This window comes from Vicugna pacos, chromosome 12 (assembly GCF_048564905.1).
Source record: "Vicugna pacos chromosome 12, VicPac4, whole genome shotgun sequence".
NCBI classification, from domain to species: Eukaryota; Metazoa; Chordata; class Mammalia; order Artiodactyla; family Camelidae; genus Vicugna; species Vicugna pacos.
Window position 1 is genome coordinate 538,520 of NC_132998.1, and position 23,830 is coordinate 562,349.

The 23,830-nt window shown below is 46.6% G+C and overlaps 1 protein-coding gene across 2 annotated transcripts; it reads left to right on the forward strand.

The window, feature by feature from the left end:
- LOC140685457 (thiol S-methyltransferase TMT1B) lies at window positions 1-23,791 on the forward strand. Of its 2 annotated transcripts, XR_012078202.1 has the most exons (4): window positions 1-184; window positions 21,235-22,026; window positions 22,468-22,581; window positions 23,081-23,163. XR_012078202.1 is itself a non-coding variant. In XM_072972423.1 (3 exons), exons 2-3 carry the CDS (start codon window positions 21,529-21,531, stop codon window positions 23,315-23,317), a joined length of 735 nt encoding a protein of 244 aa, XP_072828524.1. In that variant the 5' UTR covers window positions 1-184; window positions 21,235-21,528; the 3' UTR covers window positions 23,318-23,791. The 2 variants fall into 2 exon arrangements, 1 of the variants encoding a protein (XP_072828524.1); XM_072972423.1 differs by lacking the exon at window positions 22,468-22,581 and having other exon boundaries at window positions 23,081-23,791.
- The last annotated feature ends 39 nt before the right edge of the window (window positions 23,792-23,830 follow it).

The window sequence follows — 23,830 nt, forward strand, 5'->3', positions numbered from 1 at the left end:
CCGCCCTCCCGCATGGCCGCTCACCCGGCCGCCGCGGGTCCCGGTCCCGGGAAGAGGCGTCTACTCCAACGGCCTCAGGCCTACGCTGCCCCGAAGTGTTTAAGACATCTAAAAACCTCAATGAAAGTTATCACTGAAGTTCATAGAAACGCAAATGATAGCAGCAGCACTCCTACTATTAATCGTAAGTAACTACCGCTTCACTACTTGCCATGCACTGCCAAGCAGTTTTTTTTTTTTGTAATCTATTCGACAACTATTTCTTGAACATCTAGTATGTGCCAGGCACTAGGAAAACACTGGTAAACAAGACAAGCAGCAACCCTGCCTTTACGGGACATGTAGTGAGAGACGAGAAACCATTAACAAATTGATTTCCGATAATGTTAAGAGTGCAATAAAGAATGCCTGGAGAGGGTCTACATTAAATTCTCACAACTATTCTGTGAAGCATAGAAACTATTGTAACTGCTGTTCTACAGATTAGGAAATTCAGGCATAAAAATGGTAAGAAACTCCCAAGATAGGAAAAATGTTAAGAAATCTCCAAGGATTCGATATTGGAGCCTCCTAGCACCACAGCCATGCTGTAAACCACTGTGTCATAGTGCCATCTGTATCCAGTCCTCTGGTCAACCTTTCTTAGGCAGCTCCATATTCCCCACTCCTATAATTTCCAATACAATAAGGGACACTATTCCACTCTTTAATGCCCCTTATTCCCAAGGATAGACATGGACTCCTCCGTCCCTAGCCTCCCATATCCTCTTTTGCACTTATAGGATGGCCAACATTCACACAAGTAACAAGAGTGAGTCTCTGGTCCAACAAAGGACTCATATCAGGGGAAATTGCTCTATTTCCCAGGTAGTTTCCTTCTTCCTGAATGGAGGTGATCAGAGCTTTCTGCTTAGGTCCTCACATCCAACTGCAGTTCCAGCCCTGCTTGAATAGCACCTGGGGATACAGTTGCCAGATTTAGCAAATAAAAATACAAGACATATAGTTAAATTTTATTTTCTCATGAATAATGAATAATTTTCAATGTATCTGTGTTTCAAACATTTCTTTCCCCAGAAAGATAAAGTGGTGCAAAATCCTTCTGGCCAAATATTTCATGGGACACACTTATGCCAAATAATTACTTGTAGTTTATCGGAAATTCAAATTTAACTGAACATCCAGTATTTTCCTGGCAACTCTGTCTAGGGACCCCATAAATAGGGAGCCTCAGCCTCCAGAACTGATGGTCACCATCTCAGGTGAGAGACGCACAAACCCACTTAGGGACGAGCCAGTCGGATTTCATGTCCTCCTCCTGCCCCCGCCCTCAGCTCACAACAATGAGGAAAAAGCCTCTCCCCCTGTCTTGTTCAGATACCAACTCTATAGGGAAGTCATTGCCTGAGTCTAACTTTGATGCCTCACGTTGCACTCTCAGTCCAAGTATGTCTCACACAGTGCTTGGTGGACTGGGGGTAAATGAGTTTGTGTCCTCCTTGTAAGGTCTTTTCTGCACTACAAGAATATTAAATATCCCATATGTCCCCAGTCCTGCTCTTCCCCGGGCTCCCTAACCCTAACTCCTTCCTGACTCTTAGTCCATTTCCTTCCCCTGCAAATGGGACTGCCCTCAGTTGGACTGTAAAGCTATAAAAATTCTTTTGGAGGACAGTTTGGTAATATGTTTCAAAAGCTCTAAAACTGTGCATATGTTTTCACCCAACAATTCCATTCCTAGAAGATGGTGCTCAGAAAAGCATAAACATACCAAGATATGAGCGCAATGACATCTCTCTCAGCAATATTTATAACAAAAAATTTTAATTCTAATAATAGAAGATTGTGGGGTTCGTCCTTAGTTTTTGGTTTTGGTTTTTTTTTTGAAGTATAGTCAATTTACAATGTTGTGTTAGTTTCTGGTGTACAGCATAGTGATTCAGTTATACATATGTATATGTTCCTTTTCATATTCTCTTTCATTATAGGCTAGTAGAAGATATTGAATGCAGTTCCCTGTGCTGTACAGTAGGACCTTGTTGTTTATCTGTTTTGTATACAGTAGTTGGTATCTGTGAATCCTCAACTCCCTTTTTATACAACCCCAAGTCCTTTCCCCCCGGTAACCATAAGTTTGTTTTCTATGTCTGTGAGTCTGTTAAGATTGTTTAAAATTAGTACATTCCTATAGTAGGCTACTATATGGATATTAAAATGATGCTTTAGAAGCCTACTTAATGTTACAATATAGTTTAATAATGTGGAAAACAAAAGTTATGAGCAATTTAGACAATATCATCCCATTTTTAGTTTTTAAAAATATGTATATATGTGTGTACACATACACACACACACACACACACACAGGGAAACCAGACATAATTAACACCAAAATGTTAATAGTTATTTTCATTTCTTCTGAATGCAAAATTCTCTACAATTAACAGTGTTACTTTTGTAAATTGGAAAAGAAAATCAATGCGATTTTCAAGGCCCTCGTTTATTGTGCCTTTTGAGTGATTTCCCTGCTTATCCTCTCCCCCTGGAAGCTTATTGCTAAGGGAGAGTTTATGAACAAGCAAGAATGGGCTTCCCAGGGAAAGTAAAATGGTGCAGGCAAATGAAGGTGGCTCCAAGTAGAAAGAGTGGACAGTTTGCAAGAAACAGAACCATCATCTTGGGAGTCTAGGGGCCAGATCAGCACTTCTGATTGATCAGAGCCAGAGGCGAGAGATGTAGGTGCATTTCTACCCTAGGGCCACACGAGAAGATGACCAGCGAGCCAGGCTGCAGGTGAGAAAGAAGCTCAGGAGAGAATATCAACATCTCAGGGATCCCAGGAGAGGAGCTGTAAGTCAGGAGAAAAGTGACTAGACAGAAGCTTCCAGACCTAAAGCGGCATCGGGCAAGACACAGCACCTGAACGGCCAAAGCCAGACCACCTATTCCCTGCCCCATTCCTACCCCGGTCAGACCTCCCACCTGGACCAAAGGCGCTCATGTCATATCAGGGGTGACTTGTGTGAAAGAGAAAGTTTTGCAGTGAGGATTCTGAGAGAAGGAGGAAGAGCAGTGTCTCCAGGAATCTTAGGCCCAGGAAGGCGCCCCAAACCATAGGGAAGACCAAGAATTGCTCAGTCATCACACAGGACGGGCACAGCGCCTTCCCTCCTCAACCGCCCCTCAAGTGCCTGTCTCTCCAGCTTTCTACCTGCAAACAAGTCAGGTCAAGGCCGTAAGAACAGGCCCCAGAAGCTGAGTTCTGAGCAGCATGTCAGAGCCCTGGGTCCTTGAGCTGGGCAGGCAGGGGCCCCTACACAGACCACACCGAGTGGACCAGACCCCCGAGGCTGCAGCCCCCAGCTGCCCCCTCCTCCTTGAGAATCCCCAAGGATCAGGCCCTTATCTCCAAGAACCTGAGGGGTCAAGAGCTCCAAAGGTATCTCTTCGTGAGCTGCCTCACTGCCACTGTGACCTCCTTGTTCCTCAGAGTGTAGACGAAAGGGTTGAACATGGGAGTGACAACCGTGTGGAAGAGGGCAAGGATCTGGTCCCTGTCCTGAGAGGAGCTTGCGCCTGGCCTCATATAGGCAATTGTCCCCGTCCCAAAAAGAGCACAACCACAAATAGGTGGGAGGAACAGGTAGAGAAGATTTTCCGACGTCCCTGGGATGTCACGACGCCAAGGATGGTGGCAAGGATACAAGGCATAGGATCTCATCGCCCCCGTGTGGTGAATCTCTAAATAGCCACTTTCAATGTCATCCCCTCTATTTGAGCTCTGGGTGAGGAGATGGTGAAAGGAAGGGGCCTTGAAGATCTTCTACTTGTCCAAACTCCAGTCTACAGAGGAGGAAACTGAGGTCTAGAAAAGCTCATTCCATTTCCACAAGATTGCTCAGTGACTTTAAGGCAGAGCTGAGCCCAGTAATAACACGCGTCACTCACAGTGCATGGCGCTGTGGCAAAAATGACTTCACCTGATCCTGACACAATGAGGTTTAACTAACCCCACCCTACTGATGAAACGGGAGAGGTGAAGTGTCTTGTCCAAGGTCATACAGCCCGGCAGCAGCAGAGCCAGAACTCAGACACAGTCTGTCCCCAGGGCCAGTGTAACTGAACAGTATAAACCCCCTCCCAGCCTCTAAACCCAACACCCACCCTGAGTGTCCCTATAACATGTCTTCATCTAAATCACAGAAAAAGATGCCTTGGAAATACCGGCTCTAATTCCTTCATGTTACAAAAGAGGAAACAGATGGAAGGGAGATGTGCTGTTCCACAGTCACCAAGGGTCAGAGCCCGGGCTAGAGCCCCCGTCTCCAGGCTCCTCGTCCAGTGCCGCCCCTGGGCCTCTGTCCTACTGCAGCTCTGTGTACACACATGTGTGCCTGCATGTGTGTGCATGTGTCCCTGTGTGTTACATACGTGTGTGTGCAGGGACCATCCTACAGTGGGAAGGGTAGCCAAGAAAGCCCCAGGGTAATCCCCACCAGTACCAGGACCTTCTCAGATCAGCACCTGTCCCTCTGCAGAGCCTTGAAGTCAGAGTCAGAGATGAAAGAGTTTAAAGGAAGAAAGGGGCCGTGGGTGGGGCAAGGTTCCACAGCTGGGGCCCTGAGGGATGGAGGGTGCTTCAGTGGGTGTAGTGTCAGGGACCTACTGCCAAAAAGTCCAGTGTGCAAGACTCAGAGGGACACAAGAAGCCACTAGATGGTCAGACATCCTATTAATAGTCAGAGCTCAAGCCACACACCCCCTGCTGCCCCCAGGACAAGAAGCCCAGGGACACAAAAAAGGACCTGCCTCAACCAAGAAGCCTTCTCCATGCCCCCGCGCAGCAGCAGAACTCACTGTCTGGGCCTCTACATGGATCGGCCCTGCACACTCAGTTAGAAGCAAGTCCCTATTTCTAGACCCAGAAGGTCCAGGTTAAAAAAAGCCTCTCTCTCTCCCCCTCCCTTACACAGAGGGAAGGCACCTGTCATGTTGTGAGCCCCACATGACAGAAGTGACGTATCCATTTACTCAAGGGGAGGGCATTGCACGAGGGCCAGAGCATCAGGAGGCAGTGTGTCTGGGGGCCAGCTAGGGGCTGCCTGCCACACGTGCGCAGCCCTGTGACGCAGACATGGCCCGAGCATCTGCTGAGTCTAGCCCTAGGCTGGGTAATCACTGCGGCTAATTCTCATCCTCCGCCTAGTTAGTGAGCCAATTAATTAGCTCTTTGCAGATGAGAAGGCTGAGGCCAAGGGGTGCGATGGGTGTGACTTGCCGAGATCCCGTTAGTCAGGATCGAGCCAGGATGCGAACCCAAGCCTCTGACCCCAAGGCCAATGCCGCTTCTACCTCAGCTGTGTGCCGTTGACCCCTTCCCCAGCTAGCCTCCAGGCTTCACCACGGACAAGCGTGTGACCGTGGGCACGTGGTTTAAGCTCTCAGACACTTGGTCTTCTCACCTGCAAAACGAAGATAATTCCTGCCTCATCGGGTTGTTGTAGGAATTAAGTAACACAGTGTAGGAGAAGCGCTCAGCACGACGTCTGGGGTGTGACGAAGGTCAGCGTCACGTCACGTGGCTCGGGGGAGACAGAGGAGCCGAGCTCACCAGCCCATGTCCACCCTGGTCTGGGAAGACAGCAAGATTTCAAAGCCAAAGAAAATTACCCAGAGGATACCAAGGTCGAAGAAAGTAGAGGATTGAAGGAAGAGTACCTTGAAAGTTACTACTTTGAGTGGAGGGAAGGTTTAGGAGGCCCCCCCAGCCCAGCCTCGAGGGCAAGGAGCCGTCTTCCTTGGTCACATCCTGCGACCTTCCTCCGAAGAACACTTTTACTCAGGTGAAAACAGAAGTTGGTCGGCTGCAATATCTGGGGTGTGTGTTAATGGGGGAACCTGTGGGGACCCAAGGAGAGAGAAAACGAACTGAAGAATAACATGAAAATGAGAGAAAGGGGCCTCGTGGCTGTCAGCCAACTCCAAAGATGAAGCTGGTCCCATGTTGCAGCTGAAAACGTCAGGACTAGACCCGGGAAACTAGAACTGTAGCAGCCTCCACCCCAGAGATCATGAAAACAACAACAACAAAAACCACGTGAGGCCAGGAAATCCGTGTGCCTGAACCCCAGCCCTTCTGGACTCTCGCGGGCCGAGCTCCCTCCGTGGAGGACACAGGGCGCAGCGCTCGGGGCGCCCAGAGCTCCGGAGAGAGAGCTTGGGCAGGAGGCCGGCCTCTCCTCGCCCCTGAGATCCCGTCGGCTCTGAAAGTCTCGGCACTCTCTTGCAGACGTCCACACGCAACTGAATGACTAACAAAAACTTCCTCCCCAGGGTTGCTGAGTAAGTCCTAGGTCCCCAGGGTCAGCCAGGTCTCGCCCAGGCCTGCTCCGTGGAGCTGGAACCCCCAGGGCGCCCGCGACAGTAATGAGCTCCCAGTGACACGTCTCCCCAAGTGCAGCGGCGATCACAGCCGCAGTAACGCCTCCATTATTTTTGTCCCACAACACTAAAAAAAAACAAGAAAAGAAAAAGTTTTCAGCCTAGCAATGAATAGAGCACTTCAGCAATTTCCTTTCATCATCTCACTTGGTCCTCACATCAACCCTAGAGACAGGCCCCGCAAGCGTGACCACCATGTTTCAGTGGCAGGAAAACTAAGGAGCCACGTGGCTGCAAAGCCCCTTGGCCAACGAGGGTGGAGCCGGGACTTCAGACCAAGAAGCCAAGTTCCTGGCTCCCGGTCCAGGACACCCTGATACACCACCCAGTCCTGCCCGTCTCGGGGGCCCCTCTCCTACCAGCTCTGTCCCCACGTCTGTGACTTATCCTCTGAAAGCGCAGCTCCTTCCAGCACCAAGAGGCCACAGTGTCCTACACAGCAGCCCAGGAACAGCCGGCCTCCCCCGAGGGTCCCCTGACTCCATCACCCCCTGCCCCCCGCACCCCCAGCCGGGCTTCTGGAGCAGGAACCAGGGCACCCCATGGGGAGGTCACTGGGCTCCCTCACTGCCTCCATCACACCCCCCAACTCTGCCCGATAAACTGCCTCTCCTGCCTCCCACTCCCCTCCCAGCGCTGAGACTCGCCATTTACACGTGTCGAAGTCGTGCCTTGTTTTTCGCTGAACAGTGTAAGTAGCTGACCCAAGACGTGTCAACGAGACAAAACAAAAAGATGGTAAAAATTAAAAGTAGGAACAAAGGAAATAAAGAGAAAGAAAATAAATCTTAAAAAAGGAAAAAGAAATTAGGGGTATAAAATGGAACCAGAAATAAAACTTAAAAAGGCAAAATACAAGACCTACGCCCTTCCTAAGGGTGGGCTACAAGCTTGGCTCAACAGCGAACCCAAAAAGGAGAGTGTGGTCAGGCCCAGAGTTCACGGTGTCCGTGAGACAAAGCAGAGACAGGCTGCTCAGGGCAGGACAGCCATTCTCGGAGCCAAGACCGGACAGAAGGTTCTCCCAAGGACACCCCTAGAGAGACGACTGTGCCTCACGTCCTTACCGTTGCCTTAAAAGTGAGTTTCCTGGGATGGCTTCTCATAATGGTCCTCGACCCAGGGGATGCCGTCGCACCAGAGGACCTCAGCAGCTGTGGGGGCGATGGGAGGCAGCGCGTGCCCTGCTCTGTCCTGCCGGAGCCGCATCTGGGCAGGAGCGCCCCGTCTCGGTGTGACTGATGTTTGGAGCCAGATCATCCTTTGTTATGGGGGCTGTTCTCGCCTTGCAGGGCAGTCAGCAGTATCCAGACGTCCCTCGGGGGACAAGATCACCCCCAGTTGAGAACCACTGATCCAAGGGTAGAAATCATTCCTTTTATTTCCTTTTTAATATGGAGCAGCAAAGACGAACTTGGTTGCATTTTTATTATTTTGTACAGCTTTATGAGTATAATCTATGTACCCTAAAATCCCCTCATTTTTTAGGGTTTTTTGGGGGGGGTTAGTAATTAGGTTTATTTATTTATTTTAAGAGGAGGTATTGGGGATTGAACCCAGAACCTCATGCATGCTGAGCACACACTACCACTGAGCTACACCCTTCCCTTAAAATCCACTCATGTAAAGTACGCAGTTCAGTGGGTTTTAGAATATTCACAGGACTCTGTAACCGTCACCACTATCTAATTTTAGAACAATTTTATCACTTCAAAAAGTAACTCCTTACCCCTTAGCAGTCACTTCCCATTCGTCCCTCCCCCTAGTGTCTCCTCCATGGTTTGCCTCTTCTGGACGTTTCACATGAATAGAGTCATGTAGTATGTGGTCTTCTGGGCCTGACTTCTTCCACGTAGCCTGACGTTTTCCAGGTTCATCCACGTTGTAGATGCATCAGTATTTATATCCTTTTTATTGGCACATAATGCTCCACTGTATGGATGTATCATGTTTTATTTATCCATTCATCAGTTTTAAGGGGGTTGGTTTGTTTACTTTGGGACTACTGTGAATAACCCTGCCATAAACGTTCATGCACAAATTTTTGAGTGGAGATGTGTTTTCAGTTCTCTTGGGCATATACCTGGGAATGGAATTGTTGGTGTGGTAGATTAATATTTTGACCAGTTGCCAGTCTTCCAAAATACCTGCACCAATGAATGATAGTTCTAATTTCTCCACATCCATCTCACTATTTTCTTTATTTTTTATTTCAGTCATCCTAGTGGGTATGAAGTGGTATCTCGTCGTTTTGATTTTCATTTCCCTAGTGAGTAATGATGTTGAGCCTGTTGTGTGTGTTTATTAACCATTTGTTTATCTTCTTTGGAGAAATGTCTTTTAATCCTTTTCCCATTTTTCAATTGGGTTATTTAGCTTTTTTATTGTTCAGTTATAAGACTTCTTTATAAATCTGGGATACAAGTCTCTTATCAGATAATGGTTTGCAAATGTTTTCTCCTATTATATAGGTTGTCTTTTCACTTCATTGATGGTGCCCCTAGAAGCACAAAAGGTTTTAATTTTGATGAAGTTCAATGTACAGGTGTTTACATCTATAAATTCCCTTCTTTGGCACATTAGTTATTTAGGAACATATTGTTTAATTTCCACATATTTGTGAATTTCCCAAATTTCCTTCTGTTATAGATTTATTTAATTCCATTGTGGTCAGAGAAGACACTTTGTATAATTTTAATCCTTTTAAATTGATTGAACCTTATTTCTGGCTTACTGTGTGGTCTGTTCTGGAGGCTGTTTCATGTGCACCTGAGAAGAATGTGTTCTGCTGCTGGGGGACGCAGTCTGCAGGTGTCTGTTAGGTCTTGTCGGTTTACAGTGTTGCTCTGGTCTCTCTCCTGTTTTCTTGTTCAGCTTCCAGTAATGAGAGCAGAGTGTCAGAGCCTCCAGCTGTCACCGCTGATCGGCTGTTTCTCCCTTCAGTTCTGTCTGGATTTGTCTCCTGTGTTTTGAGGCTCTGTTGTTGGGTGGCTGTACTAACATCAGACAAAAGGGTTTAAGACGCAAGTTAATACTAGAGATAAAGAAGGCTCTTGTAATGATGAGAGATTCAATATATCATGAAGGAAATCATAGACATTAAGTGGAAATAAATGAAATAGGGAATGAAAAACAACATTGAGAAGATCAAGACAAAAAGTTGTCTTTGAAAAGACAAAATCGACAGACTTCTAGCTAGATTGAACAAGATAGAATCAAAGTATTAAAATGAGGAATGAAAGATGGGACATCACCACCAAACTTACAGGGGGGAAAAAAGGATTGTAAGGGAGTGCTCTCTGTCTAGAAAGTCCAGTGTTTGGCCTTCCTGGGGGAACATCCTTTGATCACTTTTTTTCCCCTGTATATGGGCCATTTTTTTGCATGTCTCACAATATTTTGTTAAACTCGACATTTTAAATAATATACACAGCAGCCCTGGAGCTCAGAGTGTCATCCCCTCAAGGATTAGTGTTGCCGTTTGTTGCTGCTGCTGCTGCTGTTCGTTTGTGTGACTTTCCAGAAGTAATTCTATAAAGTCTGTATTCTGTGCCATGTGAGGCCACTTGGCTAGCTTAGGGGTCAGCTAATAACTGAAGAGCAATTTCCTTACATGCCTCTGACCATTACGTGTCCCAGCCCTTCCGAGGGGCTGTTCCGTGGGCTGGAGCAGTTTCCAGCTCGGCCTTAACCCTCCCTTCTGCTCATGCGCAGCCTCAGTTCCCCCGGAAGTGAGGGGTGTGCAGCCCTGAGCACGAGTGTCGCTGACTGACCAGTGCCCTGAGGATAGGGCTCTCCTCACTGACCAAATGAGGACAAGCCCTGCGAGCGGGCTTTTCCGGGGATCTCCCAGAAAGGTCAACCCGTGACAGCTCTCTGGGGGTCAGCTCTCTGGGGCCGCCTCAGGAGCCAAGCAGGACTGGCGCTGCTTGGGTGAGGAGCGAGGTCACAAGTTTTTGTGATATGAATACTTTTTTCCATTGTTTTTAGTGCCTTTCTTGAAAAAGGAAATGCAATTTTGACCATGGTTCAGGACATACAGAACCAGAAGTTAACTTTCTACAATTGTCACAAATGATTGCACTTTCTGTCTACAACCTGCATGTGGCAGGCAAGGCCCCCCCAGAGGGTGACAGAGGACTAGTCTCTCACTTTTCAGACTGTGGGTATATTAGGAAATGAAGAAATGCCAGAACAGAGTTACTAAAATGTTGTTGTATTTTAGGTATTTTTTTAACCACCCAAACTTTGAATACAGCCAGTAAATACAAAGGCACGGCGACCTTGTGTAGCAGTAACAGCAGTCTACAGCTGAGCCCGTCGCGAATGCAAAGCCCAGGTCAATAAGCTCACCCGGTTGCCGGAGTGACACGACCCTTGTTTTCTGTCCTGCTGGCGATTTCTTTGCCCCCATGGGAGGAAGGGAATGAGAATTCGGATAAATCAACCTCAAGTTCTCTCTTGCCAGGAGAGCACCTGCAGCTCAGTAGATCAACGTGGTGGCTCCTCCCAGCAAACCCAAGGAGGTGGGGACAAGTGCATCCTACCCCACCCACAGCCATATCTCAGCCCCTGCCAGCATCCTCCTGCCCTCCCCCAGTCCTCCCCAGGGGCAAAAGTCACTCCCGGTGCCACAGTGGAGATCTGCACCATTCCTTGCTGTCTGGCCGGGGAACTATGGCAGAGCGGTCGAGAATAAAAGGACTAGACATGCTGCTTTATCTAAATAACTCATTTCCCTGCATCACACGAGCAAAGGAGCCCTTGTAGACCTAGATCTTAAGATAGAAAGGGTTTCTTGTGGAGCCTTCTTTATCAACCCATGTTCAAGCTTCAGATTTTAGCCAAAAGCTAACAGAAGTTTTCCTCTGTCCAGATTTTACCAGATCCAAAGTGGAGAGGAGCTCTCTGATTTCATAAACGGAGTAGATGTTGTGTGCTGTAGCCAGTTTCCCCACAAGTTATCTAAAAAGCCAGCACGTCTCACCATAGCAGGGATTACTCTTTCTCCCAAGTCCATAAATTCTGATTTCATATTGAGAAAGCATATACTGCAATGGAAAAAAGACAGTCTCTTCAGCAAGTGGCGTAGGGAAAGCTGGACAGTCGCATGTAAATCAGTGGAGTTGGAACACTCCCTCACACCATATACAAAAATAAACTCAAAATGGATTGAAGACTTAAATCTGACATGACACCATGAAAGTCCTAAAAGAGAACGTAGGCAAAACATTGTGAGACAGTAAATCGTAGCAGTATTTTCTTAGATCAAACAAATGGATTTAATCAAACTTGAAAGCTTTTACACAGCAAAAGAAACCATCCACAAAATGAAAAGACAACCTATGGAATGGGAGAAAATATTTGCAAACGATGCGACCCAGGGGGAGAGGGTGTAGCTCAAGTGGTAGAGCACATGCTTAATACACATGAGGTCCTGGGTTCAATCCTCAGTACCTCCTCTAAAAATAAATGAATAAATAAACCTAAATACGTCCCCCAACAACAACAACAACAACAACAACAAAAACCCAAACAGATGTGACCCACAAAGCCTTAAATATACAAACAGTTCATACAACTCAATTTCAAAAGAACAACCCAATCAAAACACAAGCAGAAGACCTCAATAGACGTTTCTCCAAAGAAGATATATACATGGCCAACAGGAACATGAAAAGATGCTTAACATCAATAATTACTAGAAAATGCAAACCAAAACTAATGAAGTATCACCCCTCACACCTGTCAGAATGGCCATCATTAAAAATTTTACAAATAATAAATGCTGGAGAGGGTGTGGAGATTCCTACACTGTTAATGGGAATGTAAATTGGTGCAGCCACTATGGAAAACAGTATGGAGATTTCTTTTAAAAAATATAAATAGAGCTACCATTTGATCTAGCAATCCCATTCATGGGCATGAATCTGGAAAGGACAGAAACTCTAATTCAAAAGGATGCATGCACCCCAATGTTCATTATATATATAATGGAACACTATGCAGCCATAAAAAATGAAATACTGCCATTTGCAGCAACATTGATAGACCTAGAGATTATCATACTAAGTGAAATAAGTCAAACAGAGAAAGACAAATGTTACATGATATCACTTACACGTGGCCTCCAAAAAATTATACAAACAAATATATATACAAAACAGAAAGAGACTCACAGACACAGAAAACAAACATCGTTACCAAAGGCGAAAGGGATAAATTAATAGTATGGGATTAACAGATCAAATTATGCATAAAATAGATAAGCAACAAAGATTTACTGTACAGCCCAGGGAACTATATTCAATATCTTAGAATAACATATGATAGAAAATAATCTGAAAAAATGTACATATATACATAAAATACATATAACTGAATCACTTTCCTGTACACCTAAAACACAGTATTATTTGTAAATCAATTATACTATAATAAAATTTTTTAAAGATTATATTTTAATAAAAAGTAAACTTGTTTCCTAAAAAAAATACATATTCTCCCCAATATTAAGATTTTGATGCTATTCCTTGAAAAATGATAACCCTAACATAACTGTCCTAAGGAACACGTGCCTTCTTCCCAAGCCCACACTCACTCTGCTGGGCTCCTCAGCCTCTCCCAGGTCAGGTGCCACCTTCAAATTTCAATCCACAACCCTCCTCCCAGACAGAAGGGAAAAAGAGATCTCAGTACATTTTAACACATGTCATAGCTGCCATTCTAACTCATATCCAGTGGCTTCCATTACTTTTGCTATGAAATACCAAACACCGCATCTGAACATAAGAGGGTGCATGCAGAGGTCACACAACAAACCTACGGATCAGGAAGGGCACGTTGGGTCACCGGAAGACACACACTCTTCTTTCCCTCCCCTCCCCGTGCCTTGCGAGTGTCCTTGGGACCGGGGGAGACCTAAGCTGAAAGCCGGCCAGCTGCGGCGCAGAGCAGGCGTTTCAGCGCAGCTGTGCCTTCAGACGGTGAAAAGGCTGCCTCGGATCACCAGGAACGATGTTTACACCAGACATTCTGACCCTTACTCCAGCCCTGAGCCTCACCCCATTCCTGAAGCTGAGGGCCCGACCCCAGCCCTGGCCCCAGTCCCAGGAACTGTCTCATCTGATCCTCCAGCCTTGACCCACGCTCACTGACCAGGCCTCTGCCTGTCTCGCCTACCAGTTCCATCCAGGTCCACCTCCTGCCACACCGCCCCTGCCTTATCCTGCTGGACTCCGTTGGGGCCGATACAGCCGAAGCCAGTCCCAGGCCCCCGGCAGCTCCTGCTTGACCCTGCCTGTGAGGGGCTGCGTCTGCAGACCTGCCCACCTGGGCACAGCTGCTAGATTGAGTCCTTTGCCACCACCCACCCCTTGAAGTCAGGCCCTGGAACCTCCAGCCAGCCACACAGAGCACTGCCTCCCAGAGGAACGAGAGGGACCAAGGACCCTGAGCTCACAACTCCATCTAGTGGAGCTCCAGCCAACAAAATGGTTTCTCCAGAGAGAGCATCTCAGACATGGATGCACATATGAATGACCTGGGGTCTTGTTCAAATTGCAGATTCAGATTCAGCAGCTCTGGGGTGGGGCCCAAGACCCTGCATTTCTAACAAATGCCCAGGTGAAGCCAACATCACTGGTCCAGGGAACACACTTTGAGGAGAAAGATTCCAGAATAGTAATCACTGCAGTTTTGCAAAATTGGACAAAAAAAATAAAAAACCCACTTCACAGTAATAAGAGCCCTAATCTCCACCAAGGGGAGGGAGTCATTCCCTCACAGAACGCTCCCGCCCACAGCGTCCGGAGCCTGCCCCTGCATACTTGGCGCTAATCACATGCAATTCCACTTTGCATTTCACTTAATAGTTTCCTACAGGTGTGTTTCATTTACTACTCAGGCACCTGGTTCCTTTACAGCATTCATCCATTCTGCAGACATCGAGTATTCCTGTGTTGGGGCTAGAGGAAGCTATAAGACATGGTCCCTGTGCTCAACGGGCCATTAAGGGAGACAGATACATAAACAGGTATTTCCGCACAATGTAGTGAGTATGAATATAGTGCCTGTATATAGTGTGAGGGAGAAGAGGCCTAGAGCCCATCAGGTCAGGGAGTCATCAGGAAAGCCTTTCTGGGCACCGAAGAGCCTGAGCTGAGTCTAACAAAGGCCAGGAGTGAGCCAAGTGAGGTGCAGGGGCCCCGCCTGGCACAGGCTCTGGCGTGAAACAGCCGGGGAGGAGGGAGCCGCGCACACTCCGGGCTGGCGGACCACAGTCAGCAAGGGGGGAGGCCTCGGAGGAGAGGCTGAGGTTTCCACCGGGAGCCAGTCACACAGGGCCTTGTCTGCCACGCTAAGGAGCTTGGGCTACATCCTGTGGACAACGAGGAAACAACTCCGATTTTTAAATAAAGGTGTGGCATGATGATCATGTTTGGGTTTTAGGTAAAGCATGTTTGGGGGCTGTGTGGAGAATGGACTTCAAGGTGCCAAAACTAGAAACAAGGGGACCCATTAGGAAGCTTTTTTCAGGGTCCAGAAACCAGATGACCTGGGCCTGAACTAAAGCACTGGTGGTTGGGCTGAGAAAGATGGGACGGGGGAGGATATAGCTTAATGGCAGAGCGGGTGCTTAGCATGCACGAGGCCTGGGTTCAATCCCCAGTACCTCCACCAAAAAAAAGAAAAGAGGAGACAGATTCAACATCTATTTAGAAGGCATTTGGAAATGCATGGCAAGATCTAGTGCTTTATTGCATGGCAACAGGGGGATAACACAGGGCAAAGGGCTCCCAGCGCTTGGCTTGGGGTATTTTCTGTTTCCACCCAAGTCAGAGAGGACAAGAAGGCTTGCTTGTTTGGAGTTTCAGGACCAAACCCAGCCTCTAAGCTAATGAGTCTCAAATCTCCAGCCTAAAATGTTCTTCAAAGTTCCAAATTCCTATATTTAACTGGTCACTGGACAGATCACCTCCAGCATGCCAAAACCAAATCCACCATCTTTCAAAAACAAATCTCTTATTCTGATAAATTGAATCCAGCGACCCAGGTTAGAAGCCTTAAAGTAATCTGCTAAGAATTACAAACGCTTGGTGGTTGCCAAAGGCTACTGGGGACTTAATGTTTAATAGGTACAGACTTTCAGGTGGGAAGAGCACAAAGTTCTGGAGGTGGATGACGGTGATGGTTGCACAACAAGAATGAACTTAATGCCACTGAACTATACACTTAAAAATGGTTTAAATGGTTACTTTTGTGTTATGCATATTTTAACAAGAATTTTTTAATGAAAAAAGTAATTATCAGTGCTACCTTCTTAACACTTGAGATAAATCTCTTCCTGTCTGTCCCCACCACCATTGTTCCATAGGTGTTCCATCCCTTCATCAGACTATAACAAATTATCACTCAGCTGGTGTCCCAGCCTCCAGTCTTTTTTCCTTAAATCAGTTGTCAGATGTTTCCAACAAGCCAATCAGACCATATGACTGGTTCCCATCGCCTGCAGGAAAAGATCCAAATCCATTGGATCGGCATATCAGGCCCTCAACGATATGGACTTTTTATTCATCCATCCAATAAAGCTATGTGGAGTGGTCCCTGAGACAGAAACTGGAAATGGCCCCGAGGACACAGCAACGAGGAGGAACATGTGCTGCCTGGCATCGTGGAGCGAACTCACTAGCAAAAACAGCAGATTTTGAAACATAGACAAAATTGTTAAATGCAAAGGAACAAAAATTTAGAGGGTTGAGTAGATGAGAAAGACCTTTAAAGGGAGGGGTGGTGGGGAGTCTGAGAGGGAACGCCGCGGGAATGGTGTGGAAAGAAGATTGTGTTGCTAGGGTAGCCTAGATGGGACTTCCAAGGGGGAAGTATTAGCCAGCATTTCTGAAGCTGTTAAGGGGTCAAATAAGACAAGAACAGGGAACAGCCACTAGATCTGGCGATGTGGAGATCACTGACGGTCTTGATGAGAACAGTTTTTATTAGAGCAATGTATTGCAGAGAGAGGAAAAGTACATGGGAGGCGAGGAAACTGAGATAACATGAGTACAGACTCAGCAAGTATGACTCCAACATCAACCTACAAAGTGAGCTGGTAGCCAAAGGGAGATGTGGAGTCAAGAGAGAGTTGAAGTTTTTTTTAAGTGAGTTAATTTCAATTTGGTGGGGGTGGGGAGGTAATTAGGTTTGTTTGTTTGTTTTTAAAGGAGGTACTGGGGACTGAACCAGGACCTGGTGCACGCTAAGCATGTGCTCTACCACTGAGCTGTACCCTCCCCCCGAGAGTTGAGTTTCTGTTAACCTGACATATGTGAAAGCATATTAGTATGATGAAAGATCCATGAAGAGGTAGAGATTGATGACTTAGGAGAGAGAGAAGATAAAACTAAGATTAGAATCCACAGCAGCACTGTTCATAATACCCAAAAAGTGGTAGCAACCCAAGTGAACATCAACTGACCGCTGCATAAACGAAATACAGATCACCAGCTGCGTACAGCCCTGAGCTGGATCCCACAAACCCCCGCTGCTGTCCTGTCGCCAACACTGTCACGTGTTCTCCATCTGCCAAAGAGGGCAGAGCTGGAATTGCTGAAAAACTGCAGCCTTTGGGTCAGTCTGATGGAGCCTTGACTCACCCACCTTCACTGCTGCTACAGAACCGCCACTACCAGCAACTGCCACGCTGTCCAGCTGGAAGCAGGAAGATGCCCTGTGCCTCCCACAGTCTGATCTCCCTCAAATGCTTACCATTGGCAGAACTCACAAGGACGAAAGCCAAGTAAATGTAGTTTGCAGACTCCTAGTCCCAGCAATATAGTGCAAAGTATAAAAAGGCGGGTGAAAGGCTAAGAGAAAATAGTTATAATCCGGGGAAAGCACTGACATATTCCCATTAATCTCAAGAGCAAGAAAAAGAATTTAGTATCCAAACTACTATTTAACATTGTTCTGAAGGCATTAGTTAAAGCAAATAAGCAAAAGAAAGAAAGAAAAGATATAAAAATTAGAAAGGAAGAAGTAAAATTACCTTTATTTGCACAGATTATTTTATGCCCAGAATATCCAAAGAATTAAATAGAAACAATTATTGTAAACAATGAGGGAATTCAGTGAGATGACTTGGTACAAAATGGATATACAGAAATCAAAAAGGATGTTACACATATGCAAATAGCAACCAATTATATTAACCAAAAAAGTAAAATAACTAGAAATCAACAAAGACATGTTCAATGTCTTTGAAATGCTGCTGAGGGGACACAAGATGTGAATACTTGGAAAGATATACTCTTGTATAAAAAGATATCTCACAAGTTAAAAAAAAGTAAAGATATGTCAGTTCTCTCTAAACTATAGTTAATACAATCCTAATAAAATGCTCACAACAAGCATCATACTCAATGGTAAAAGAAAGAAACCTTTTCCTTGAAGATAAGGAACAAGAGGAAGCCTGCTTTAAAAACATCCACATTGGAAAAGAAGTAAAATTATCTCTGTTTGCAGATGATTTGACCTTACATGTAGAAAACCCTAAAGATTCCTCCAGGAAAAAACTGTTAAAACTAATAAATAAATTCAGCAAAGTGGCAGTGACAAAAGTCAGTTGCATTTCTATACACAAACAATGAGCAATCTGAAAACAATTCCATTTACAGCAGTATCAAAAAGAATAAAATACTTAAGAATTAATTTAACCAGGGAGTTAAAGACTTGTACAATGAAACTACAAAACTTTGTCAAAAGAAATTAGACATAAATAAATGGAAATACATCCCAAATTCATCGATTAGAAAACTTACATAGTTCAAATGTCAATAACACAACCTAAAGTGATCTGTAGATTCAATGCAAAATCCCAGTGATATTTTTTGCAGAAATAGAAAAACTCACCTAAAATTCATATGGGATCTCAAGGGACCCCAAATAGCAAAAACAATCTTGAAAAAAAAAACCTGAAAATGGAACACTCTCACTTCCTGATTTCAAAATCTACCGTAAAGCTACAGTAATCAAAACTCCATGGTGGGTGGGAGGGAGGATAAATTAGGAGTTTGGAATTTACATATACACACTACTATATATCAAGCAGATAAAGAGCAAGGACCTACTGTATAGCACAGAGAACTATATTCATTACCTTGTGATAACCTGTAATGGGAAAGAATCTGAAAAAGAATAGACAGAGAAATAGATATGTAGGTAGCTAGATATATAGATATGCATAACTGAATCACTTTGCTGTACACTGGAAACTAACACTTTGTAAATCAACTATACTTCAATTAAATGAAAGAAAAAAATACTATAATATTGGAATAAAGACAGATGTATAGACCAATGGAATAGAGTAGAGAGCCCCAAAATACACCCTCAACTGTATGGTCAAATGATTTTTGACACGGGTGCTAAGACCATTCAATTTGGAAACGGCGGTCTTTTCAACCAATGGTGCTGGGAAAATTGGATATCCACATGCAAAAGAATGAAGTTAGACCCTTACCTAACTCCACACACACACACACACACACACAATTAACTCAGAATGGATCAAGGACCTAAATGTAAGACCTAAATCAATAAAACTTAGGAAAAAACAAGACAAAATCTTCAGGACATTGGATTTGGCAATGATTTCTTGGGTAAGACACTAAAAGCACAGGTAACAAAAGGAAAAATAGGCAAATTGGACTTTGTGAAATTTTTAAAATTTTGTACATCAAATGACACTATCCACAGAGTAAAAAGGCAAATCATAAATGTTACTGGCTTATTATCCAGAATACATGGAAAACTCCTAAAACTCAAAAACAAAAACAAACAACCCAATTCAAAACTAGGGAAAAGACCTGAATAGAAGTTTCTCCAGAGAAGGTATACGAATGGCCAATAAGCATATGAAAAGATGCTAGATGCTCAACATCAGTAAGCTTTAAGGAAATGCTAATCAAAACCACAGTGAGAGGGGAGGGTATAGCTCAGTGGTTAGAGTGCCTGCTTAGCATCCCAGGTTCAATCCCCAGTACCTCCACCAAATAAATAAACAAACAAACCTAATTACCTCCCCCACTAATAAATAAACAAATAAGTTTTAAAAAACTACAATGAAATATCACTTCAAACCCATCAAGATGTCTGCTATCAAAAGAAAAAAAAAAAACAAACAGGAAACAACAAGTGTTGGCAAAGATGTGGAGAAATCAGAATTCTTGTTCACTGTTGGTAGGAATATAAAATGGTACAGCCGCTGTGGAAAACAGTACCGTGGTTCCTCAGAAAAATCAAAAATAGAATACCAAAAAAAAAAAAAGCCATATGATCCAACAATTCCACTTCTAGGTACATGCTCTTTAAAAGAATTGAAAGAAGTGTCTCAGACAGACATTTGTACACCCACGTGCAGAGCAGCATGACTGACGGTAGCTAAAGCATGGACGCGACCCAAGTGTCCAATGGTAGATGAATGAGTAAGCAAAAGTGGTGTATATACATAACAAAACATTATTCAGCCTGAAAAAGGAAGAAATTCTTCAATATGCTGCAATGCTTGAGGACGTTATGCTAAGTGAAATAAGCCAGTCACGAGAAGATAAACACAGCATCATTCCACTTAAATGAGGTACTTCGAGCAGTCAGAATCACAAAGATGGAAAGTATAATGGTGGCTGCCAGGGGCTTGGGCGGAGAGGATGGAGAGTTACTGTTTCACAGAGTTTCCATTTTACAAGATAAAAAGAGTTAAGGGGATGGATGGTGGTGGTGGCTGCACAACAGTGTGAATGTTCTTAATATCTCTGAATTGTACACTTAAAATGGTGAAGATGGTAAGTTTTATGTTATGTGTCTGTAACCACCACCACAACAACAAAATTCAATGACACAGTCAAAACAAAAGAATAGTTACACATTTTAAATAAACGAATAAATATCCATTCCACAAGCAGGTGATGCAAACATTTGTCCACACAAAGACACGTATATAAATGTCCGTAGCAGCTCTGTTTGTAATAGACAAAAACTGGACACAACCCAAAGGCCCATCCACAGCTGAATGGACATATAATTTGTGGTATATCCACAAAATGGGATACTATTCAGCAATAAAATGAATGCCAAGTTGTTGATTTTCTTTAAGTAAAATTTCCTTCACCATTATGCATTAGCATTATACAAGAGGGGGATTATAACAATCTAAAATCTCACAAGGACCATTCTCCAGGGCCACTGATGACCTCTGGGGAAGGACTGAGATTAAACGAAGTCCCTGATTGGGACGGAAGCTCAAAGTCCACTGCCTCTGTCCTACCGGTCAAACCCACTGATGTCACCATCCCGGCCGTTGGGGGCCCCAGAGAAGAGGTCTGGGTACAAACCCTGAGTCAGGCGAGGATGAACTATTTCAGGAAGGCGTCTCCTGCACTGTGCCGCTGGAGCCTGAGTGGCCCCTGTGCCACTGCCCAGCAGAAAAGTCCTGTGACAACCCCCCACCCCCACACCCCTACCCTTCCCACCCCCATCACTCCCACCCCCACTCCCTGGTTAAGACACATTCTTCTCTGTGTTTGGCTTGTATCTGGGGCAGAGGCAGGTTACCGTTTACAAAGCCCTGGGGGTGTGCCAGTGGCACCCAACCAGAACTTCCAGCTTGCATAAACCGAGCAGAACCTGAGGATGGAATCAGGCCAGGGCGGGCTGGCTTGTGTCAGCTCTGCCTGGGCACTTGACCCCCGCAAACTGTGATCAGAGACATACCCCCCTCCCCCTTCTCTCCCTTCTGAGATGCTCAGCACACACCATCCTCTTCAAGTGGGCAGAGCGCCCCGATCTCAGGACACACTGGCGCCACCTGTTCCTTCGCCTCCCGTAAAATCTGCTGAAGAGCTTGTTGGGGCTTGGGACCTGTGCCTACTGGAGGGATTTCACAGATCCACTCCACCCTGCGAGGAGGAAACTGCCAAGTAGGAGACAGGGAGCAAAGTCCTACCGCCGGGCAAAAAGAGACGCGCGTCTGCAGCGGCCGGGTAGAGCAGGAAGACTGGGCCCCTGCGAAGCACTGCTCCGAGCCAGGCTGCCATGGACGCCCTGGTCCGGCTCCTGCAGCTGCTGGTGCTGCTCCTGACCCTGCCCCTGCACATCATGGCTCTGCTGGGCTTCTGGGAGCCCCTGTGCAAGAGCTATTTCCCCTACCTGATGGCCGTGCTGGCGGCCAAGACCAACCGCAAGATGGAGGGCAAGAAGCGGGAGCTCTTCAGCCAGATAAAGGGGCTTGCGGGGGCCTCGGGCAAGGTGGCCCTGCTGGAGCTGGGCTGCGGCACTGGTGCCAACTTCCAGTTCTACCCATCTGGCTGCAGGATCACCTGCCTGGACCCGAACCCCAACTTTGAGAAGTTCCTAACAAAAAGTATGGCCGAGAATAGACATCTCGAATATGAACGGTTTGTGGTGGCTTTCGGAGAGGACATGAAGCAGCTGGCCGATGGCTCCATGGACGTGGTGGTCTGCACCTTGGTGCTCTGCTCAGTGCAGAGCCCGAGGAAGGTCCTGCAGGAGGTCCAGAGAGTGCTGAGGCCGGTGAGCAGAGGGGGAAGGGTATGGGTGCGGGGCAGCAAACTTAGCACCGGCCGCCCAGGAGGGGGAATCCTGTGAACTAGTGCATCTCACACCCGTCCGCCCCCATCTGCTGGTGAGCAGGAAACATGACCAGGGCTGGATGAGGAAGCCCACAAGGGAGCCACCCAGTGAAGTCGGGGAAGAGGGGAGGACACCTAAGAATGGGATGCTTACGTTGAGATCCGAGGGATTGAGCAGGGGCTGGAGGGAGTGGGGCAACTGACAGTGTTCCAGGTAGAGCTAATAGAGGCAGTAGAATCCCAGTAAGATTGGGAACTGGGTGTGGAGAGAAAGGAGTTTAGGACAGTTTCCAGGTTTTTGGCATGAGCAGCTGATGGAGTGAGGGACGGTAGAGGGAAATGCCTTTTGCAAGACAGGAGAAACCTGTTTTGAACTCTTTAGGTCTGAGGTGACATGGCGGCAGAGAGAACCCAGAGGCAGTTGGAAGTCCAGATCTGGAAGTCAGAAAAAGAGGGAGCCTGGAGATACAGATTTGGAAGTCACCAGGTTTAGCTGGTAAATTCCAAGCACAGAGGTGTATGAGATCACCTAGGGAAGGCACAGCGAGGAGCGAAGAGCTGGAGGAAGCCCAGTTTAATCAGAAGCCCAGTGCAAGTTTTCTCTGAAATGCTGGCTGAGATGTCCAGGACACATGTGTCTGGCTCTCGGGAGGGGGCTCTGGGCGAGCATCTCTGTATCCAGCGAAACCTATGCTCCTGGTTCTCCGCCTGCCCATCTGTCTGCCCTCGGTTATGCTGTCCTTCTGGCTGCCCTTTGAGAATGTCTCACCAGTCGTCTCCACTCAGTCACGGGAGGCTCGTCACATGCTCTGGGCGGGCAGCCGGAGCCGGGGCGCAGGAGGCGTCACGGAGCAGGACGGTTTGCTCCCCGAACTTGAAGACCAGCACGTCCCTCTTCACCAAGAGGTTTCGGGCAGGCATGGCCGGCGGGACGGAGGTGAGGTTAGAGGCAGGCGGCGGGAGGAGCAGGTGAGTGACACGCTCTTCTCTCCCAGGGAGGATTGTTCTTTTTCTGGGAGCACGTGGCTGAGCCGCGTGGGAGCTGGGCCTTCCTGTGGCAGCAAGTTGCCGAGCCCACCTGGAAGCACATCGGGGATGGCTGCCGCCTCACCAGAGAGACCTGGAAAGATCTGGAAAGTGCCCAGTTCTCTGAACTCCAAATGGAACGACAGCCCCCTCCCTTAAAGTGGTTGCCTGTTGGGCCGCACATCATGGGGAAGGCCGTGAAGTAAGCCTTCCCCAAATCCTGCCTGCGGTCGGAATGATCCCACCCATCTGCTGAGTCTGCCTTCTCCTGAGAGGATCTGGGCAGAGAGAAGCCATCCCCCCACCCTTACCCCCACCTCTGCCAGGGGAATCTCCAACCCTTCCTTCTTCAGTGGAAAAGCGCTATTGCTCCCCTGACCGCGGGGAGGGAGCACTTACACCCTGCCGTACCCCTAGCTGCAAATTCCTGGACTGGGTCTCCCAGTTTTTGCCCACCCACCCCAGGACAGCTGCCCTTTCCTCTTTCTGAGACCACACTCAAGTGCCCCAGGACCTGGTCACACAAGTCATGATACGTGTGTCTGTGCCAGGCCCCCAGCACTCCCTCCCGTCACCACCTTTGTCCTGAGCTGTGTGTGTGCAGAGAAAATCTGCCTTCTCCTGCAGACCCTGGGCAGGAGGCGGCCGGACTCAGTAAAGAAGCCAGGTTTTGTCCTCAAGTATTTTTTAATAAATAGACAAAATCTGCTAGATTGGAT